The sequence below is a fragment of the Mirounga angustirostris genome, unplaced genomic scaffold (assembly GCF_029215605.1).
Source record: "Mirounga angustirostris isolate CCGP_5_RB_7025 unplaced genomic scaffold, mMirAng1.0.hap1 SCAF_4, whole genome shotgun sequence".
Classification (NCBI taxonomy): Eukaryota; Metazoa; Chordata; class Mammalia; order Carnivora; family Phocidae; genus Mirounga; species Mirounga angustirostris.
This window is the reverse complement of record NW_026991712.1, coordinates 176615400-176635653: the sequence shown is the minus strand read 5'-3', so window position 1 is coordinate 176635653 and position 20254 is coordinate 176615400. Positions and strand designations below refer to the sequence as shown.

The 20254-nt window shown below is 56.9% G+C and overlaps 1 protein-coding gene across 2 annotated transcripts in view; it reads right to left on the bottom strand.

The window, feature by feature from the left end:
• Window positions 1-224: 224 nt before the first annotated feature.
• The window catches only part of IFFO2 (intermediate filament family orphan 2), a 47821-nt gene continuing 27791 nt past the window's right edge, over window positions 225-20254 (bottom strand). Inside the window, exons 2-9 of one of the 2 annotated variants that reach the window (XM_045898577.3) lie at window positions 15254-15314; window positions 13889-13984; window positions 12511-12651; window positions 11109-11248; window positions 7097-7217; window positions 6911-7003; window positions 5899-6029; window positions 225-4706 (exon numbers count right to left, since the gene is read on the bottom strand). In XM_045898577.3, coding sequence (XP_045754533.1) covers window positions 4601-4706; window positions 5899-6029; window positions 6911-7003; window positions 7097-7217; window positions 11109-11248; window positions 12511-12651; window positions 13889-13984; window positions 15254-15314 — 889 coding nt within the window. In that variant the 3' untranslated portion in view covers window positions 225-4600. The remainder of the gene's footprint in view (window positions 4707-5898; window positions 6030-6910; window positions 7004-7096; window positions 7218-11108; window positions 11249-12510; window positions 12652-13888; window positions 13985-15253; window positions 15315-20254) is intronic. The other variant, XM_064589849.1, reaches the window with a different exon arrangement.

Here is a 20254-nt window from a genome sequence, read left to right as displayed (position 1 = left end):
TTCCCCTTCCATAAAGTGAATATGATAATATGATAATAAATCCCGCTCTGTCGCCTTCCAAAGATTTCATCGTCAGGTGCCCATATAACAGGGGATGTGAAATTTCCCTATTTTATCACCAACTGGCTAATGACTTTGTTTTGGGGTTTATGCGGCCCTCAGTCCTCCTGCCCCTCCCCCATCACCACTTTATCCTCAATTAAAAAAAAAAGCAGCACCCTCAATTCTAAGACATTTCACTTTATTTAAAAGAAGCCAATATACAGGATATAAAGGGCATGATATTTACAACAGTACAGTAAACAGGTTGGTTTCCGGTAGGATCAGTAGTCTTTCAGTGAGTATAAACCCCCCTTCCCCCTTGACAATAGACCCAACTGGCAGACAAACAGCAACAGTGGGGTGGGATGGAACTGCAGGATATAAAGTCTCCCTGGATGGGGCTAAAAATCAGGTAGATGCTAAAATGTCCACGAAGGGGTCTTGCCGGGGGTGGGGATGGTGCCTTACCTCGTTTCTTTGAGGGCCCGGCAGTGGGAATGGTGAGGGATTTGCCCAAGACCAACACACAGTCCACCCTGAACCTGGAAATCCTCCAGCCAAGGAAAATTCCCTTTCAGAGAGAATTTGCCTTTACCCATACCCACCCAGCTGCCTCCGGACTCCCCACGTCAGGAGAATGCCCTTCTAGAACAAGAGCTCGGTGTCTCAAGATGGTGAACCCAGGTCTGAGGAAGTCCCAGCACCCCGGTTCCTGCCCCAGGCCCTGGAGGAGCACATCAAGGACTGTAGCCCAGGCCGAGGCCTGGAGTAGGCACAGCTGGGGCTGGGTGACGGGCATCTTCTGGCCCTTCCATTCCTGCTCCAACTGCCTGACCACCTGGGACCCACCAGGGCCCAGGCCCCAAGGAAGCTAAGTGCTCCCTGAACCAACAGTCCCATGGCCACCCACGGTCTGCTGCTTCTCAACTTCTCCCAAACACAGCTGACTTGGAAATGGACCTTGGCAGACCAGAGCGTGAGTCACCGATCAGAGCCCACCCTCAGAAGCCGAGCTTGTCCCCTACCTGGTGCCCCCTTTCCCCTCCTCCCCACCCACCTCAATTCTGAATTCTCCACTGCCCACCCACTTCCACAAGTGCCCCCCGCCAGAGACTTTCAAGGACCAAGGAGCTGGGGGGTCAAGGAACAGGGAAATGGGGTGAAGTGGGACCTAGGCTCTGCTGAAGCCGCTCACGGGTACAGGTGAGTGGGTGGTGAGACCAGGGAGGTGGAGGGGCACTGATTATATTCAGTCCAGCAGCAACATGCATTTCTTGTTCACAGGACAACGCTGGGCTACCATAACTGCCTACCCTAAATTTAAAAACCCTTTCCTCTCATAAAAATAGATGAGAATCTCTTACTTTATAAATACATTACATTTAGCTTAAGTTACACCTTATATTACCCCCTACCCCACACCCTCTCCCCCATTCCAAGCCAAAATGGTTTGCTTCTCTGTAGGTCAGAGCTAAGTCCGCCCTTCAAAGCCCTCAAGATATATTGCTACAAGAAAACAAAGTGTATTCACTTGCCAATGATGTTTTTCCCCGTTTGGAGTCTCAGAGGAGTGTGTGTGTGTGTATGTGCGTGCGTGCGCGCGCATGTGTCTTCCACAACCAGGGAGCCAAAAGGAAGCTACTCTCCCTGCCCCTCCCCAATCCTCTCTTTTTATAAAACCCCCAAAAATAGGAGAGTGAGAGAGGGCAGCACAGGAGAGCCCATCTGAGAACAACCTTAAAATACCAATGTCAATATGACACTGGGCTTAGAAATAGAAATTTTAGTATTTACAGCTTTACAAAGGACGGACCAGTTCATCCCAACTGGATCCGGTGCTGCCCCAGCAAGCGTTGGGGTCTTTCTTGGCAAGCTGTGGGCTCATGGCGGGGGCACGAGCAAGGGCCCACTGGCAACAAACTCAAAAAAGAACTTGGTGGGGAGAGCGAGAGGCAGCCGGGCTCAGACCCAGGAGACCGGTCTGCCACACCCTTGCCGTCCCCCAGCCCCATCCACCTGCCCCAATCCTTGCTCCCCAGGGGAGAGCAGCTATGGAAAACCAGCAGGAAGGAGCCGCTCGGCCAGCGTCTATCTCGGGCTCCTGCCATTTCCATACTCCCTGGACAAACTTCGAGCACCCCAGTCCCAGAGGCAAACGTCCTATGTACATGAGGGGGAAAGCATACATAATACCATCGAACGCTGACTGCCGAGGCCCCCTTAATCTCAAATACTTACACTGCTGCCTTATGTCTTAACACTAAAGATAGGTCTGCCACCCTCCCCACCACCTTGAGAAACAACCGGGACTGACCTCTGCTCTGCCTCCCAAACCACGCCATTCCCTTACCCCCCTCAGCCCTGGACAGAGGAGGCCGGGGTTGGGAGGCGGGGGGTGTCCTCCCGGAAACGGAAAATCTTTCCAGCAGCTGAGGTCCAAGCCTGACTGGCTCTGACAAACTTTGGTTACAATAAGACTAAAACTAAGACAACAATAACACTAATGACAATAATAATCAGGTATGTTTGAACCCTGTAACCTTTAGAACAAGGGTCAGTGAGGAGGAGGGGAAGGGGCTGACTCTCCTCTGAACCCATGGTCCCTCCGCGTACCTACCCAGGGACTGTTTGGGAATGGAAGCCTCTCGGCCAGACTGCCACGGGGAACCAGCAGGTTCCTGCGACAACCACAACACAAAAAAAAAAAGGGGGGGGGGGGGGAGACTCACAATAAAGGCCACCAAGTTCTGATAAATAAAAATTACATACAGTCACTAACATACACTCTCTCTCTCCATATATATATATATGTGTGTGTGTGTATATATATATATATCCTATGAGTATTATGTACAATGGTTTTAAGACTGCAAAACAGGCGGGGAAACGGAAGACAGAGAAGGCCCTTACAGGTCGCTGGTACCCTGAGGAAGAAAGACAGGGGGCTGCAATCCCATTTAAAGCCAGAGTCCCTCCTCCGCCTCCACAGGAGAGCAGGAGGTGGGAAGTTCTGGGCCCCGGGCACATTTTGCCCCTTGGACCTCCCGGGAGAGCTCCTGGGCCAATAAAAAACCAAAAATCGGCAATCGCACCCACAAGAGTGGGTACGAAAAGACATTCTTTTAAAAAAGCAAAACCTGCTTGGCTGGCTCCAAGCTGCGATCTGGCAGCTGGCCTCAACACAGTGCCTTCCGACACAGGCCCACCCAGGCCTTGGGGAGATACTGGCTCACATTAGCTCCCCACTGGTCGGTCAATCGAGTGAAGTACGGAACAGGCCTGCGTATGTCCATGAGCAGAACAGAGGATGGTTCTCACTCCAGCTCCGCTCCTGCCTCCTCTGATTAGCCAGCAGCCCTCACTACCTCCCTCCCCCTCCCTTTCCAGTGCCTGCCGGTGGCCAAACAGCGGCAACTGGGGCAGTGGAGAACCAACCAAGATGGTTGCAGGCCGTACGAACCCAGCTCCACTGTGGAGGGGGTGGATACCAGGCCTGGCCCCCTTCAGGCTTTCTCACAGAGAAATTACAGATCTGTAGTCCCTTATCATTGGCTGGGAAGGGAGAGAAAAACATCAAGTCATCAGGGCAATAAAAGACCCCTCCCACCCCACAAAGGTCCCAAGAAAGCAAGCAGTCAGGTGGGCCCATGGCCTTGCAGGCCCCCGGCCTCACTACCGACCTTGACAGAACCGCCCCCTCCCAAGTCAGTGCTCACCCTCAGAGGCTGCAAGAGAGATCGCCCTAGCATTGGCCTCCCTCCCAGCTCCAGGGGAAAACGGGGAGTCTGGGCGAGGGCCTACCTTCCACAATGATATAAGGCAAGCTGCTTTTTTTTTTGTTTTCTTTTGTTTTGTTTGCATAGTAGTTTAAACACAGTGAGACTCCACTTTCCCCCACAGTGCCTTGTCCCTCCGCTTCGCCACTCGATTCAGAAAGAAAGTAAAATTTTGTCTTCCCTCCCTCCTTCCATCTTTTCTCTCTTGTCAGTAAGTAAAAACACTTGGGAGGCCCCCACCCAGGCCTGGAAAGGTTGCAAAGGCAAACAGCTCCTTCCTGGCGGGTGGGAAGGTGGACCGCCCCAAGGCCAACTGGCACTGGCCAGGCAGAGGAGGGGAGGGCAGAGCTCATGGCCAATCAGAGGAGCAGGTGGGAGGATAGAAATCCACATTATACCACGCCAGGGGCCCCGCCCTCACCTTAGAGTTTTGTATAAAAACACCTGCTAGGAAGAATTCTTTGGAGCTCAAAGTGGCTCAGCTTAAGGGAAAAGGCACAGTTAACACTGCATCGTCCGGACAGAAGTCTGCATTTGTAATGTGGAGAACAATAGAAATTGACAGCACCATTCCTTGGGTGGGTGGATGGAGAAGGGGCACTGGTTGGTGGTGGGGTGGAAGGAAGGAAGCAGCGGTCCCTCGGGGCCTCCAGAGAAGGGAGGGCAGAGGGAGTCTGTGTGGTGAGGACTGGAGCCCCACTCCGAGGAGCCTTCCTGGACCCACGGGGAGTGGGGGCAGAGGCCCCATCACCAAGACCAGCAGGCACAGGGGGCCTCCGTCATCAGCTGACCATGGGTTCCACATCTGCCTCCCGCTCAAACTCATCCTGGATCTCATCTGTACTTCCTGAGTCACTGCTGGCCACGGAGCTGGGGGACGGTGAATTCCTGGAAGGCGTGAGAAAACGGGGGTCATGCAGAGGGCAGCCTGGGGACTCCTGAAGGGATGCGAGGGCCGGGAAAGACTGAGCGGCCCCTTGTATAAAATCTACTCATCCATGATCCTGCCCTGAGACCCCGCCCTCGCTCTGCTTTCCTTAGAACCTTCTAAGCTCATGAGTTGAATGTGGCCCTCAAGACCTCTCGGGACCCCCTGCGCCGCCTCTGATTGCTCGGGTGCCGAGAGCTCCCCAGGGGCAGGAGCCATGGATCAGGCTCCAGTCCTACTCTCCAACCACCTAACGCAGGTCTGCGCACATGGTAGGTGCTCAGTAAACCCCAATTAACTCAGAGCTCAACGAGAGGCCATACAGGAGAGTGGCTAGTAGTGCTGGGTTCGGATTCTGGCCCTCTCCCTGATGAGCCGGGGGGCCGTGGGCAAGCTGTTTAACCTGCTCCTCCATCTGAACGTGGACGTGATGACAATGGGTTCCGGGGGCAACAGTGAGCTAAAGGGACGACATGCTAAGCCCAGGGCCCCCCACGCAGCTTCCCACTGAGCTGCCCCTCCCTCTTTTATAGCCTGAACCACAGTCATAAAAGAGGAACGATTACAATGAACATATTTGTGCTTTATGCCCAGCATTTTTCATGTATCATCTCATTTTATTATTGGCATATCTTTCTCCCTGCAAAAGGCTGCGCGTTCCTAGAAGGCAGGGGCTCTGTCTTTGTTTTGGCGTTCCCCGGCAAATACAAGGGGCCTGAGGCATGTCAGTCTCCTGGGGACAGACCCAGTGGCCCTTGGTCGGAGGATGGGAAAGGAAGGGAAATTGCTTCCCACGGACCCTAGGAGCCCCACCAGCAGCTGCATTCCTCCTCCGCCCGACAACTGGGCAGAAAGTGGGGCACGAGCCCCAACAGGGCAGGGACTTGACTGTTCTGTGCATCACTGTCCCCGCGGCCTGGCACAGAGCAGGCCTTGGACATGACAAGTAGCTGCCAAGAGATCTACGTGAGATCAGACACGTAAGTCATCCAGCACACAGCAGGTGGCTAATACTAGATGTACATGAGGGAGGGGTGGACAGGTGCACAGGTGGGCTGGGCAGATGCAATGGTCCAGGCTGTAAGTTGCAGCCCCACAAATACCCCCCAAGGACGCAATCGCTGAACCCGCAGGGAGGACGGGACTAGGTACCTGTCTGCAGAGCCTTTGATGAGCCGGCGGCAGGTCTCCATCTGCACGTCCAGCCCGCGCTTCATGCTGCACATCTCCATGTACTCATGCAAGTGTCGGTTCATGTCGCTCTTGGCCGTGGCCAGCTCCAGCTGAAAGGCCCCAGGTGGGAGAGAGGTGAGGCCAAGTCACTCTCATTCCAGAACCCTCGGCCACTTCCTCCACACGTCCTCGGTGGTGACTATGCCAAGCCCCCCCCACCCCGAGGATGCCATGCCCTCCGCTCCCTGCATGCCAGCCCCCAACCCCCAGAACTGCTTCCAGTGAAAGGGGAATGGCTGCTTAGCGACCCTAGGGGCTGCCTTCGCCAGGTCTACCAACTCCACCCCGCTCAGCATCCCGCACTGCTTTCTATGGACTTGCGTAGGAATGTTCTCAGGTCTCCGTTATGTTTCTGACCCTTGTCCTCTACCAATGACACAGCCCCCAGGGAAGGAGCCGGCCTTCTCTTTCTCCAGCAGTCACTCTCCCTGAAACATGGCCACATGTGCAGACAGCAGGCTTGAAGGCTGCTTCCCAGCTGGAGGCCTTGGGGCAGCCACTTGGGTCTCTGTCAATCTCATCTCCTCCTCTGCATAATGGGGTGCATGGTACCCACTGCACAGTCTGGAGGCACCTATGTACCTCTAGGCATGTACAGAGGGCATGTGGGTACCAGGGAGGCTTACTGAGTGCCTAGCGTCACTCGATGTCACTCAAATGTCTTCTCTCATTGTTTGGGATCACTATCTCCATGGAGTAACTTAAAAAACTCTCTGGGACAGACAGGGATCACCACCCCCATGTGATCTATTTTACACCCGAGAAAACCAAGGCCCTAGGAGGGGCAGGACCCGCCTGGTGCCAGGCAGGGAACTGCAGGCCTCCAACTCACGACCTTGTGCCCGCTGCACCCCTCCAGCACCCCATTCCCCTTGACTAACAATCGAGACCCCAGAGCCTCACCAGAGGGCTTTAGAGCCCAAGCCCTCACCTCGATCTGGCCAATCGTTTCCTGGTACTCCTTGTCTCTCGTCTTGAAGAAGGATTCTGTCTCGTGGATCAAGTTGCCCAAGTTTTCTTCTTGCTGGGGACACAGAGCACAGGGGACAATGAGCCGGGTGGCACGGGTTGCCGGAATGAGCAGGGACAGGGGAGGGCAGCCGGGCCAGGGGCTCACCTCGCCCTGCAGGTCAATGGTTGGGTTGCAGTTGGTGAAGTCCTCCCAGAGCAGCAGTGTGTCTTCGTTCTCTTCCCACGTCAGGCTGTCACAGTCATCGTCAAAATCAAAGGTCTCCCGCCTGTGGGATGACAGCGGAGGATAGGGCTGACCCAAAGCCTGGCTCCAGAGGCTGGGCTGGTGGGGGGTGGGGTGGGGGGAGAAAGGGGCACCGCCCCGATGGGTACTCTCCTGCCAGGCAGCTGTCCCACACAGACGGAGTGCCGGCCAAAGAGGGCATATGCCTTATCCGGGGGAGGGGGCGGTCAGCTCTTTTAAAATGCAGAAAGTGGGGCACCTGGGTGGCTCAGTTGTTAAGCATCTGCCTTGGGCTCGGGCAATGATCCCAGGGTCCTGGGATCGAGCCCCCCATCGGGCTCCCTGCTCAGCAGGAAGCCTGCTTCTCCCTCTCCCACTCCCCCTGCTTGTGTTCCCTCTCTCGCTGCATCTCTCTCTGTCAAATAAATAAAATCTAAAAAAAAAAAAAAAATGCAGAAAGTATTGATATATTACTTATACCGTTTAAAATGTCTCTTTGTAAAGATGCCAGTCTTTAATCAGTGGAGACTAAAGATATTTTCCTCCCAACTCCAATCTGGTGACTGTTTTCATTCACGTAATAGCTCATTTCTGGAGCCCCTACTTTGCAAGAGGCGATTTCTATAGTCTTCTCCACAACTCGGAAAGGTTGCTATCATGCCCATTTTACAGATGAGGTAACTGCAGCTCAGAAAGAATAACCCACTTGTCCAAAGTCACACTGCTAGCCTGTCAAAGAAACTGGGGCAGAAAACCAGATGTCTCCTACGGCATTTTCCTCCCCCAGTAAAATACACCAAGCACCCATTACGTGCTGGGTGCGGGACTGGCCGCTAAGCATACAGATGAGAAAACTGAAGGGCGCAGGGATTAGGTAGACTTCTGAACCAATACATGCTTGAAATCGGGCTTGGATTCAAAGCCTGAGCAAATTCAGGGCTTCCCTATTCATTGGAACTGGAAGTAGGGTAACGGACCATAGGGACTTGCCTGGGACTGAGGGGTTTCTGGAGATGCCTTGGCTCCCTCAGCTGAAGGGGAACTTGATCAGATGGGATGGCTGATATCGACAGGGCTTAAATCAATTGATGGATCAAATGAGCCACAGAGGAGAATGTAGGTCCCAGGGCTCTCTGTCAACACCCCCGATCCTCCAGGGCACTGCTCCCTACCGTCCCATGACGGATCAGGCTGGGGGGCCACCGGGCAGGGCCCAAGAAGAATTTCTGGTTAAAAGCTGCCTAGAGCACCCCCTGGAGCCAGGTCCCCCACCAAAAAGCAGTCTCTGCCAGAGCCTGTAGGTGGCTCCATGAGCCCAAGGACCAGAGTGGGGCGGCGGGGAGGGGCGCGCAGAGCAGCATAGGAAGGCACTGCTGCCCTGGACTAGCTCCAGATTAGCCCCTGGGGTCCACCGTCACCGCAACACATACTCGACCGCTGACTTCACTTCCTTTCTAGCGTCTGGGATCTGAAGGAAACCCAGCTGAAGAATGGGGAGCCAGAAAGGACAGGAAGATGGGCAAGAGAAAAGGGTCGGGAGATTGGGAGGGCAGGGCTGAGGAGCTGGCCATGGTGCAGGGAAAGTAGCAAATTCCTCCCCTTCTCCTTGGTCTGAAGCCCAAGCAACAGATTTTGATCAAAACAAATAGCCCTGACATGGGGCACAATATTCAAACACTTCAGTGGAACTGGCGGGGGGCAGCCTCTGGCTTGGGTCTCGGCCCAGCCCATAGCCGGTGGAGATATGGGGGGGGGGCGGTCAGGGCCCTGCCCAGGGTGGGGTCAGCATGGCCTTGGCTAGAACTGCAAGGGTGGAGGGGATGATCAAAGAATATATATATATACATATATATATATATATATAAAAAACAACAAAAAAAAATACATATATATTGTTTTGTTTTGTTTTGTTTTTTTTAACCAGACAACTTTACAACCCAATAAATCTACTTGGATACTGAGCCTAGTTCAGACCTGTCGACCCCAGGCACCTGATTTAGCATCAGACCTCTTTTGTACCATAGTAGTGCTGCCAGGGAGTCCCCAGACCCAGCTCTTGGAACTGTTCCTTTCAGCCCACCCCATCCCCAGGCAGCCTAACTATCCCTTGGGGGCTTTCTGCAAACGGGGACAATTTCTTCAGAGAAGCCCTTTAATTCACCCAAATGAACCCAGCCTGGGTGTGTGGGGTGGACAATCCCACCTCAGGCTCAGGAATGCCCAGCGCCACATTCAGAAAACCTGGATCCAGTCAAGGGTCCCTTCCACAGCCCCTGTCATCACCAAAAGATGAGAATACGACATTTGGAGGGGATGTCGGAAGATGGAATCAGGAGTCCAGGAGTCTCCTTGTCCCGCTCCAACAGCAAGCCCCCAAAACACAGCACCACCTCAGTTCTCTTCCCAGGGAATGACAAGTACAAGGAAGTGTCACACAAACCCATCCCCGCCTGGGTCTGACTCCTGCCTCCCTAAGAGTCACCTGGCTCAGCGGCAAAGGGACCAGGCCAGAAATGGTGTTGCAGAGAAGGCAGAGGGGGACTCTCTTCTGAGTGCAAAGACAGCTAGCTGGGGACAAAGGACTCAACCGCGTGCCAGGGGCCCAGCTCTGTTCCACCTCCTGGCACACTCCTCTGAACCTCAGTTTCCCCATCTGAATGTGAAAGGGCTGGGCTGAGTGGCCTCTGGACTCTGTAATGCTAAGCCAGACCCAGGGCTCTGCAGGAAGCAGGCTGGGGAGACCTGTGCCCCGGCTTCTGAACCGAGTACGATGTCAGAGGCCACTGCCTAAAAGACACGAGCCCCTGGGGAGGGGTTCTATGGGGTTTTGTGACGGCTCCTTAGAGCCAAGAGCTCAAACGTTGAAAACCCAGAGTCCTGGGGGAAAGCGGAGTTCTCAGGGCTCGGGCGCCCAACTGCAAGGGGCTCCAGAGACAGAACAGGCAAGAGCCACCAGAGGGGCAGGAGGAAATAAATGTGGGCCCCAGAGACCCTGTCGCAGCCCAACCCTCCGACTCCAGGCCCTCAGGCAAGTCACCTAATGCCCGCAGGGGCACCCTCCTCCCCCCTCCCCCACCCCACCGCAGGGCTCTGTGTGGACTAGAGTCAAAGACGGATTCGGATGGAGAATATGGCCCTGGACAGACCAAGGCCACAGTGTCTCCCTGCCCCAGGTGACTCCACCCAATGAGGTTCGAGTAAACCAGCTTTTGGCAGCAGAGGGGAGGGTAGTCCCGAGGGTAAGTATCTGCCAGTGTCCCACTGGGGCAAATGTTCAGCTACTTCTGTGCCATGGCTGAAGCCGGAGCGGGTGGCCGCGTGCACGATTGGCTTTTGTGAGCCGCTGCAGGCCGGCTCCAGCCCACCACGGACCAGAGCTAGCCCCGGACTCCGCCCCTAGCCCCCAGCATCTCCGGGACAGAACTCAGGCGGCAGACGGGCCTGGCTCTGAACCCCAGCTCCTCCCCACACAAGTGGAGCAGTCGTGGCCAAGGGCCTCCGGTCTGTGCGTCTCCGTGTCCTCGTGTACCAAGGGGTGTGGCAATCCAACCTCCTCGGCTCACTGTCTGGAGTCACCGAAGCCTCATTTGTAAAGCCGCCCGCCCACGGAGGATGCTCAGTGGCTGTCAGGAGCCCGCCCTCGGCCAGCATGGTGGGCCCCAGTGCGGCGAGCGGCCCAGCGATCCCACCCCGGGGGAAAACCGGTGGGAGTGTAAGGCTCGAGCCCACAGGACCCACCGCTTACCATTTAGCCTCTTCTGAACATGTGGAACTCCCCAAATTATGAACGCTGAGACTAAATCCAGATTCTTTCGGAACCCCATGCTGGCTGGACAAGGCACTGTCAGAGCAGGCCACCGGTTTGCAGCCCTGCCCCCGGCAGCCTGGACAAGTGGAGCGGAGCCCCGGGGGCCAGGGCAGCGGAGATACTCACAGCTGGTTGAACATGCGTTTCATCTCGTCTGTGATGTTCATGGAGCCGACCTCGTCGTCCGAGAACCGGTTCACCTCCCCGTCCTGCTCGGAGATGTCGTCATCCGAAGCCACCTTACGCTCTTTCTTTTTGGGGACCACCTGGCCCGGGAGGGAAGAGATGGAGGTTAAGTGGGAGGCTCTGCCAGGAGGGAGGGTGGGCCGGGAAGGGAGTCGGCACCCCATGGGATGGATGGAGCGTGGCTGGGGCGGCCACTGCCGGGAAAGATGTGGAGCTCCTCTGAGAAGCAGGCGGCATTAGCAGGAAGCGTGAGGTGGGACGCATGCAGGAGGGAGGACAGACGGCCCGGACCCTTCCCTCCCGTAGTGGGTGGGCCGGCTCAGCTGGGCCCTTCACCAGAGCAGCACCTGCAGGATCTGGGGAGAGCAGCGGGCCAGACCGGGGTGCAGAGTCCCCTGGGATGTCTCAGAGCCAGCCAGAGAAAGAGAGAGAACCCCTCACAGAGGCCCAGAGGGCTCCATGCCTCAGAGCCCTCCTGCTCACATGCAAAGGCAATGGGCAGGCAGCCCGAGGGTCACCAAGTTTCCTCCACTCCAAGCAGACAAGACAAGAGCAAACCGAACAAAGCCTGGAATGGTCACCCGTGCTTCCCAGCAGAGGGGCAGCAAAAAGGCACGGAGGCAGACGTGCCCAGATCTCTCCTGCTACACCCAAAGTCACACACTTAAAGCGACAAGACGCTGTATTGCCCTGGGCTCAAGCAAAAGCCAAACCATGACCCAGAATTCAAGAAGCAGCCTTTGGAGAATGACATGTGCCCTCCCCAGAGGACAGCCCACCAGTGCAAACTGCCCCATCGCCTTCTCTTGGGACACACACTTGTTCCTTGAGGGCTGGGGGTGGGCCCTGAGAGACTCTTCAGTGGGAACAAAAAACAGAGGCCACCAGCTCCTCTCGGGAATTCTGAGGCTCATCTACCAGGGCTGAGCCAGTTCACCCGGCGCTCCCACAGCCTGGCCAGGGCTCTCAACCTTGGCGACGGCGCCCAGCAGGCCTGTGGACCAAGCCCCCGAGGGTCAGGAGACCTGAGTGCCAGTCCCAGCTGGGCCTGTCCCTCCCTGAGCCCGTCACGTCCCCCCGCTGGGCGAGTGGCCTCCTCAGCCACAGGATGAAGCATTCAGCCCAAAGAGCCTACGAGTCACCAAGTCCCTGACTCTATGTCGTCCTGGGGAGGCCAGAGTGGGGGCCGAAGCTAGCTCTGGGGGAAGGGGAGTGGGCGGGACTGGAGGGGAAGAGGGCCTGGCCATGCAGGGTAGAGGCCGGGCACTCTGGGACGGGGCAGTGGCGGGGGGGCAGTGGCGGGGGGGGAGTGGCGGCTGGTGAGCAGGGTGACCCTATTCACCTGGAAGATCTTGGACACGTCTTCCGAGTTCCGTTGCTGTGCAACATCGCACAGCTTGGCCGTGATATCGATCCGGCGACAGATGTCCATGTCCACCTTCATGGCCTTTTCTTGGATCTTTGTGTCCAGGTCTGTCATGGGCTGCAGGGAGGACAGCAGGGGGGTTACGTGAGCGAGCATGGGGGGGCAGGGCGGGGCCGTCGCTCCCAGGCTCCTGCTGGGCAGAGGGGTGTGCAACCCTGAGTCCGAGTCCAAGGGGGGCGCCTGGAGCTTCTGGGGAGGAGGGTGGGGCCAGCGCTGCTCAGGTTGGGGGAGGGAGTGGAGAGGTCGTGGGAGCTAAAGGCTTTGGCGCCAAGTGGACAATGTGAGGCCATGTTTGCCGGCCTCCCTAAGGGCTGAAAGGCGTCCTCTCAACAGACACAGTGCCAGTGTTTATTTTGTCAGAGCAAAGAAGAAAGACACCTCCCACTCTTGAAAGACTTCCCTTCTCTCCCATCCCTTGTGCCCCACCTGTCCCCCCCGCCCCAACAGAGGGGCCTGCCAAGGTGGCGCACTCTCCCCAGGCTTCTTCCCATGGCCGCGGGGTCTCACCAAAGATGAGGGGGGTCTCCCAGGACCCCAGTGAGGGGAAGCCATGTGGGCTCCCCCAGCAGCCCCGTGGGCTCCCTCAGCAGCCCCCTCCCCCGGAGGCTTCTGCCAGCCACACCCAGGTCCACAACCCTCAGGACCAGAAGCCACACCAGGCTGAGTCACCCGCCATCGGGCTCCTTCTCCTTTCTGGCGGCCCTCCCTACATGCTGCCCGCTGCCTGAAGGGGGCAGGAAACCTGGGTCCCCAGCAGGAAGGAGGCTTTGGGTGCCAACAGCTCCCGGCACCCACAGTCACTCAGAGAGGTTCCAGTCTTCAAAAGGATGCAGACGCTGGCCTTCCCCCACTTTACAAAGCAACCCTGCTGCAGGCTGCTGGCCTAGGGAGCCTCCTCGGCTGACACAGACAGGACCCAGGGGCCTTCCTGCAACCTGCCACTGGGCCCTCCACTGTGCCCAGACATCGAGGCCCACGGCCGCCACTCGCCCTCAATGTGGCGAGCTGGGACGAGTCGGAGCAAACACAAACAGACCGTCAGAGGAGCCCAGGGGAGGGCGGGATGGGTTAAGCAGCAGATTAATGCATCTCTACTCAGACCAAGGGAAGCGGAAGTGGGGTGAGGGGGGCTGGTCTCGATGCATCCGTCATCCTCACGGGGCAAACGCAGCCAGCCAGGACTCTAACTAGAAGCCGAGCTCTGGAGCCTCGGAGTGAATGAAGCATTTTGCATGATGGGTGTTCGGGGGTGGGGGGTGTCATGACGCTTGGGGCGGCAGCCAGTGGTACTTACATCGCTCATGAGCCCCTTAAACACCACCAGCTCGGCCTTGAGCCGCTCAATCTTCTCGTTCATCTCCTCCTGGATAGCTTCAGCCTCCTGCGCCGCCTACACAGGACAGAGTTGGGGGCGGGTTTAGGGGACCAGCCACCCAGAGGGGTGCGAGGGGCTGGACACCGGAGTCCACAGCCCTGGACACCTGATGTCCAAGCAGGCCAGGCACCTGCATGCCAAGAAAGGGGTGCCGAGCACCTCCCCCCTGCCCGGCTTCCCACCAAGCCCAGTTCACTGCAGGGCACCACTCAGCTTAAAACACCTCTCCAAGGAATATCTATCACGTGGAAAAATCCCCAGCAGACATTAAGAAGAAAAAGAGCCAGGTTAGTGGAACAAGTGATTCCAATAGGTCAAAATGTGAGCTCGGTCCATGTGAAATTGCCAATAGTTGACCATCTCCCACCTCAAAAATGGCAACACCACGTGTGTCCATGTAACCAAACAAACACATGTACACATGTAGAGTACATGTGTGTTTGCACAGAAAAGACAGAAGGTCTCCCGGTAATTTATCAAGTGTGCAGGGAGGAGGGCAGGTAGAACTGGAGGAGAGTTTTATTTTCTTCTTTCTCTGTTTCTGAATTTTCCAAATATTTGACCGTGAACATGTCATGTTTGTAAATAAGACTTCTGTTATAAAACAAAGGGGAGGAACAGGCATTCATCCTTTTCCTTCTACGTATTGACATTACTTTATTCTATCTCTTAGATCAGTGCTTTAAATATCGGAAAGCAATTTCTAAAAATGTTTGAAATAACTTGTCCTTGCCTTCTCATGGGGTCGTTATTCAGAGGCCGAGAAAGTGAAGTTTGCCATCCAGGGTACACGGCAGGTGGGTGAGAAGCAGAGCCCAGACCCAGAGCTACTGAGCCAGAACCGCAACAGAATATTCTCACTGGGAGCCCACCCACTGACATGCCACCCACCCTCTCTAAGGCATTCAGCCCCAAGTCAGTTCCTGCAAGTTGGGGTAGGACAGCTCAAGAGACCATCCAGTCCTGAACTCAGGTGGGGAGCAGAGGGTCGGAAAGAGTCACTGGACCAACATCACCCAGCAAGCTGGGGTCAGCACTGGGACTTGGACCCAGGCTTCCCTACTCCCGTCCCCAAGCTTTTCTGCAACACTGTGCCGGTCCCTTCCTAGGTCCAAAGCAGAGGACAAGGAAGAGGCCTTGTGGCTCCCTCAAGGAGTGACTGAGGCAGCAGGAGTGCCGGGGCTGAGCTGGGAACGGCCTCTGACTTTGTCCCATGGTGACTGCATCCCTAGGCCACACAGCTCCCGCAAGCCTCTCGTGGTCGGGACCTCCGGGGATGCTCACCTCCTGCAGCGTGTCCACCATGGTCTGCAGATTCATGCGCTTGGCCAGTTCCTCCTCCCACCTGCAAGAGCCAAGAAGGACAGGTGGTCAGACGGTGGTCTCCCCGTGCCAGTCCAGCCCTCAGACACCAAGCCAGCACCCACCCTGGGCCTGTCCCCAGGCTGGGCAAGCAAGGTGCAGCCGTGAATCCCTCCCTGCCTGCCCTCCAGGAGCTCTCGCTGTAGGGAAGGGGGACAGCCAGGTCGACACATACCCATAACATCAGGCGGGGGTGACAAGTGCCAGGTTCCCAGCATGAGCACTGCACCCCGGGGAGACAAAGGCAGGAGGGACCACCATGTCCCCTTCACGCAAACTGTAAAGTGCCGTGCAAATACCACTGCTCCTGCCATTGGTGTATCACACCGTATAGAGGCTGGCACTCAGGAGCCTGGCTGAAGCCAGCACCACAAGAAAGAAACTTTTATTGTGCTGATCATCATGCTCCGCGGGAGTCTTTCTGTCCAGGGGCAACCCTCATCAGTAAAAAAATCTCCTACACAGCTGTTATCCCTGTCTCATGGACAAGGAAACTGAGGCTCAGAGAGGTTACGTGTCTTCCCCAAAGACACTCAGCTAGCTAGTGGATGGGGCTGGAATCCAAACTCAGGCCTGTTTTATTACATTAAAACAAAAACAGTAAATACAGCTCTCACTTAGTCAGCGCTTAAGATGTGCCAGGCCCCGTTCCAGGGCTTTCTCTGTATTGTCTCATTCGAGTACATGTTGGTTAAAGCCCCACAGGAAAGAATAAAGGGCAGGAGGCACACAGGGGCTCACGGTGTAACCCCAACATTAATTGGAGATGGAATGGGATGTTAATAATCATAATCACTGGGGGCGGCTGGGTGGCTCAGTCAGTTAAGTGTCCGAGTGTTGATTTTGGCTCAGGTCATGCTCTCAGGGTCATGAGATCGAGCCCCACATAGGGCTCTGTGCACAGCAGGGAGTCTGCTTGAGATTCTCTCTCCCTCTGCCCCTTCCCCCTCCCCCATGGCCTTGCTGTCTCTCTCAAATAAATAAGTCTTAAAAAAATAATAATCCTAATCACCATTCCAATACCAGCTCACCTTAACTGAGTGCTTACTTTACACCAGGCACCGTTCCACGTGACATAATTCAATCCTCCTAACAACCCCCCAGCACAGCTGTACTGTTAGCCCGTGTTACAGTGAAGAAAGGAAAGCCAGGCAGACAGTCAGGGGCCCAAGGTCAGGGTGAGGACGGGTGGAGGCAGGACTCAAAACCCAGCTTGAGGCTCCAACTGAGCACTGGTAACCAGGATCCATCAGAGCCCTCACCGGGCTCCCCCCCCAGCTCCCTTCCTTCCCCAGACGAAGCCTGGGGCAGGTTCTTTCCCTCCCTGCATCCTGGGACAGACAGATGAGCTCCTCTCTCTCCTCACCCTAGGGCCGTCTCCCTGCATGGCCTCAGAGCAGGCAAGTCTGGAAGCCTTTTAGGATGCTTGTCGGGGCCAGCTAAAAATAGGCCAGAAGGGAGGAATGGATGAAGGGTGCGTTACGTCACTGGCTTTTGGAAACAAGAGAAGACGGACACTGCTTGCACACACAGAGGAAAATTCCTCCTCTCCCCCGCACGCTCCCCTTCTCCCTCATTCCCTCTGGTCTTTACCAGCCCCCTGGCGTTGCAGCCAGGCCTAGATCTGCCACAGGCTCCAGGGTCCAGCACCTGGGGGGCAGGGGGGCTGGGGCTCCTACCAGGGATGAAGGACACAGAGGAAGCTGAGGAGGGGCAGTGAGAGAACCTAAGGGTCAAACCCAGGTGAGACCATCTCACGGAGTACCCCCACTGTACAAATAAGGAAGCTGAGATCCAGAGTGTACAGGCAATTTGCCCGAGGTCACCCGGTACGTCAGGGGCAAGGCCAGGAGTCCAGTGGGAGACAGGGATCCCTGAGGTGTGGGGGGAGACACCGCACCTTGGGAGACAGGGATCCCAGGTGGGGAGAAGTTCACAGTCCGCCCTCCACCTGCCCGGCAGCACGGGGCTTCTGGGGCCTCTGTTGAGGGAGGCCAAGGCCCAGAACACGGGTCCGAGTTGAATCATCTCTCCTGGCCCTGCTGCTCGGGGGGGGGGGGGGGGGGGGCAGGGGACTCAGCTCCAAGCCGCTGAGCTGAGCAGGTGCAGGGAAGGGTTGTGGCCTGCCTTCAGCAACAGCAGGAGCCGCAGAGAAGGGGGCAGCGAGGGGCGGAGGTGAGGGCACCCAGGGGGCCTCTCACGCCCACATACCCGCTTCCCAGACATGAGACCCGGCCCCTCTCACTTTTCCTTCGAGCAACCTTTTGATGAGGTGCCGCAGGGCTCCACAGACCCATGGTACAGACAGGGAAAAGGAGGCCCAGAGAAGGAAAGCGACTTGCCCCGAGTCCAGGCCGGAGCGAAAACACGAGCCAGGCCTTTGGATCTCCAGACAGTAGCAAGAGCAAGAACCCCTGACGGGCCAGCTCAGTCTGCATCCCATGCTCCGAGCTCAGGGCCTCACACGCATCTCACTGGCTTTCATGTGAAGTATTATTAACCTGCTCGGGTGGAGAATTCTTCCCCAAATCCATCCTGCGGGTGCAAGAGCTGAAGTTCAGAGAGGTGAGGTAACTTGTCTAAGGTCGCACAGCTAGTAAGCCGGGACGGGACTCAAGCGCTGCCCGCGCCCTAACGCAGCAGCAAGGCCCAAGCTGTGATGGGCACAGCAATCCCCTGGGGATCTTGTCCGGGTTGGGGAGGTCTGGGGTGGGGCGGACACACTGCATTCCTAATGAGCACCCCCCGCCCACCCGCCACCACACACCGCACTTGGAGAGGCCCCACATCTCACTGGTGTTTCTAAGCCGCATCCCGACAGATGAGCTTCGCACCAATGACTGCACGGGCCTTTGTGACTTCCAAAGCCGGGATGGGTAGGCAGCCAGCAGGCCTGCTCCTGGACGACCTAGGACAGAGCCCCGCGTGCCCGCGGCAGCCGGCCTGACAGACCCAATCCGCGGCCCACACCGCGGTGAGAAGGGCTGGCTCTGCTCGCGCCAGCGTTGACGGTGCAGAAAAGCTGTGCCCTTCAGCTGCTCTGGCTGACTGGGGTGGAAGGACAGCAGCGATGGGCTTCTTAAGGGGCCACAGACGTCCCCGCATTCGCTGCAGCCCAGCCCCGGAGGGAGCAGGCAGCTTAACCGCAAACTGGTCAACCAAGTTGCAGCCGCTTCAGTTGCAACACCTGTGTCCCAGGGACAGTCCCCTCCCCTGCCCTGGATCTGCCTGCAGGAATAAGGTTTCAGTAAGGATGGGTGTTTCGGGCAGAGGCACCCACAGAAGCAAAGATGGGCAGCAGGGAGGCCAGGGAGGAGCCATTCAGAAGGAGACACACCTGCTAGGGGCCAGGGCTTGGTCGACAGCGTGTCCCATAAGCCGGCTCTCCCACCTGGCCCCCGCTGAGCAAAGGCACGCACACTGTAGGCTGTGACGCTACAGAGAACCCCACCCCCCCCCGCCCCATTTTACAGGTGGGGAGATGAAGGCCCCAGAGCACAGAGGTAACTCCAGCCAGGGCTGAGGCGGCCTGAATCCCTTGGGAGCCACCCCTGCCCGCCCTGACCCACTGGCTCATGAAACTTCCAACTTTTCTTCCTTAAAGTGCTGGATACGAGAACGGAGAAGAGGCACACTGCTTGGTCACCTTCTGGGTGGCGTTCACCATGTCGGGCGTTCATATACACGTAAAATAGAAAGCACCACTTAACCTTCCCCCAAGGATTGTCCCCATCGTGCAGATGAGGACGCAGAGGCTCGGACCGAAGCCAGTCGCCCTCCCCCGCTCCTCCTCAGCCTCCTGAATCCTATTCATTCCCTCGCTGTCTCCAATGCCATCTCTTCCCCAGACGTCACTTGCGTTCCCTCCTTGAGCTCTGGTTCCAGGCAGCCGGGCCTCGGGATCCCCGCCTCCTGGGCCGCTTGGCCATGGGACCTCATCCCGCAAGGCTCTCACCCAAAGAGCCAGCTGCGATGTGGGGGACAGGGATGGACTGCCCTCCATCTTTCATTTTCTCCACCTCCAGAAAGTGCTCAGGGCCCCGCCCCAGCACCAGCTGTGCCCCCACCACACCACGGGGACCTGCTCTCGCCCCCCGCAGCCTCTCCCTCCCCACCCTGCAGACGCCCTCGGATGGCAGTGTCCGAGGGCTCTCTGTCCACGGCCACGCAGCAGCAGGGCAGACAATGATGGAGGAGGAGGAGGGTAAGAACACTAAGAGAGCAGTTAATATGGACCGAGCGTGCACCATGTGCCAGGCACCCTTCCTAGGAGCATCACGTGCACAACCTCACTTAAACAAGCCTCACGGTCACCTCCAGGTACAATTATTATCTCCATGTTACTGATGAAGAAGCTGAAGGCCAAGACCATTACCCAAGATCACACAGCTAGGAAGGTGGGGTCATGTCTATGTCACACCTTTACTCAGAGACTCTATCTCCAAAACTGAAGGCTGGAAGGGGCCAGAGTTCACCCAGTCCACACCTCTGAGGGTACAGATAGGGAAACTGTGGCCCGGGGTCCCACAGGGAGTGAATGGCAGAGTGCCCTCCACTCCCTTAGCCCAGGCCACAGCTCACGAGGAGGGAGGCGGAGGAATGTGAGTCTGAACCCAGGCTCGGCCTCCCTGAGCACCTGCCTCCATCTTTCAGAGCCTGGGTCTCTCCACCTACCCAGCCCCAGCACACACCAGGGACACTTAAGAAGAACCCATCCTGTTCCCACACTCTCTGAAGGTCATGCGACCAGCCCTCAGCTCTGGCTGGACTGGACCTCAGGGTGCATCTCCTGGCCCCAGCCCAGCCTCCTGCCCTCTGCGACTCATCGCCCCAATCCCTCCAGTGGCCTGTGCTCAAACCTTCCCACTGCCTGGAGCCTTAAACTGAACAGGAAATCAAGATCCCAGTGAGGAAGGGGCTGAC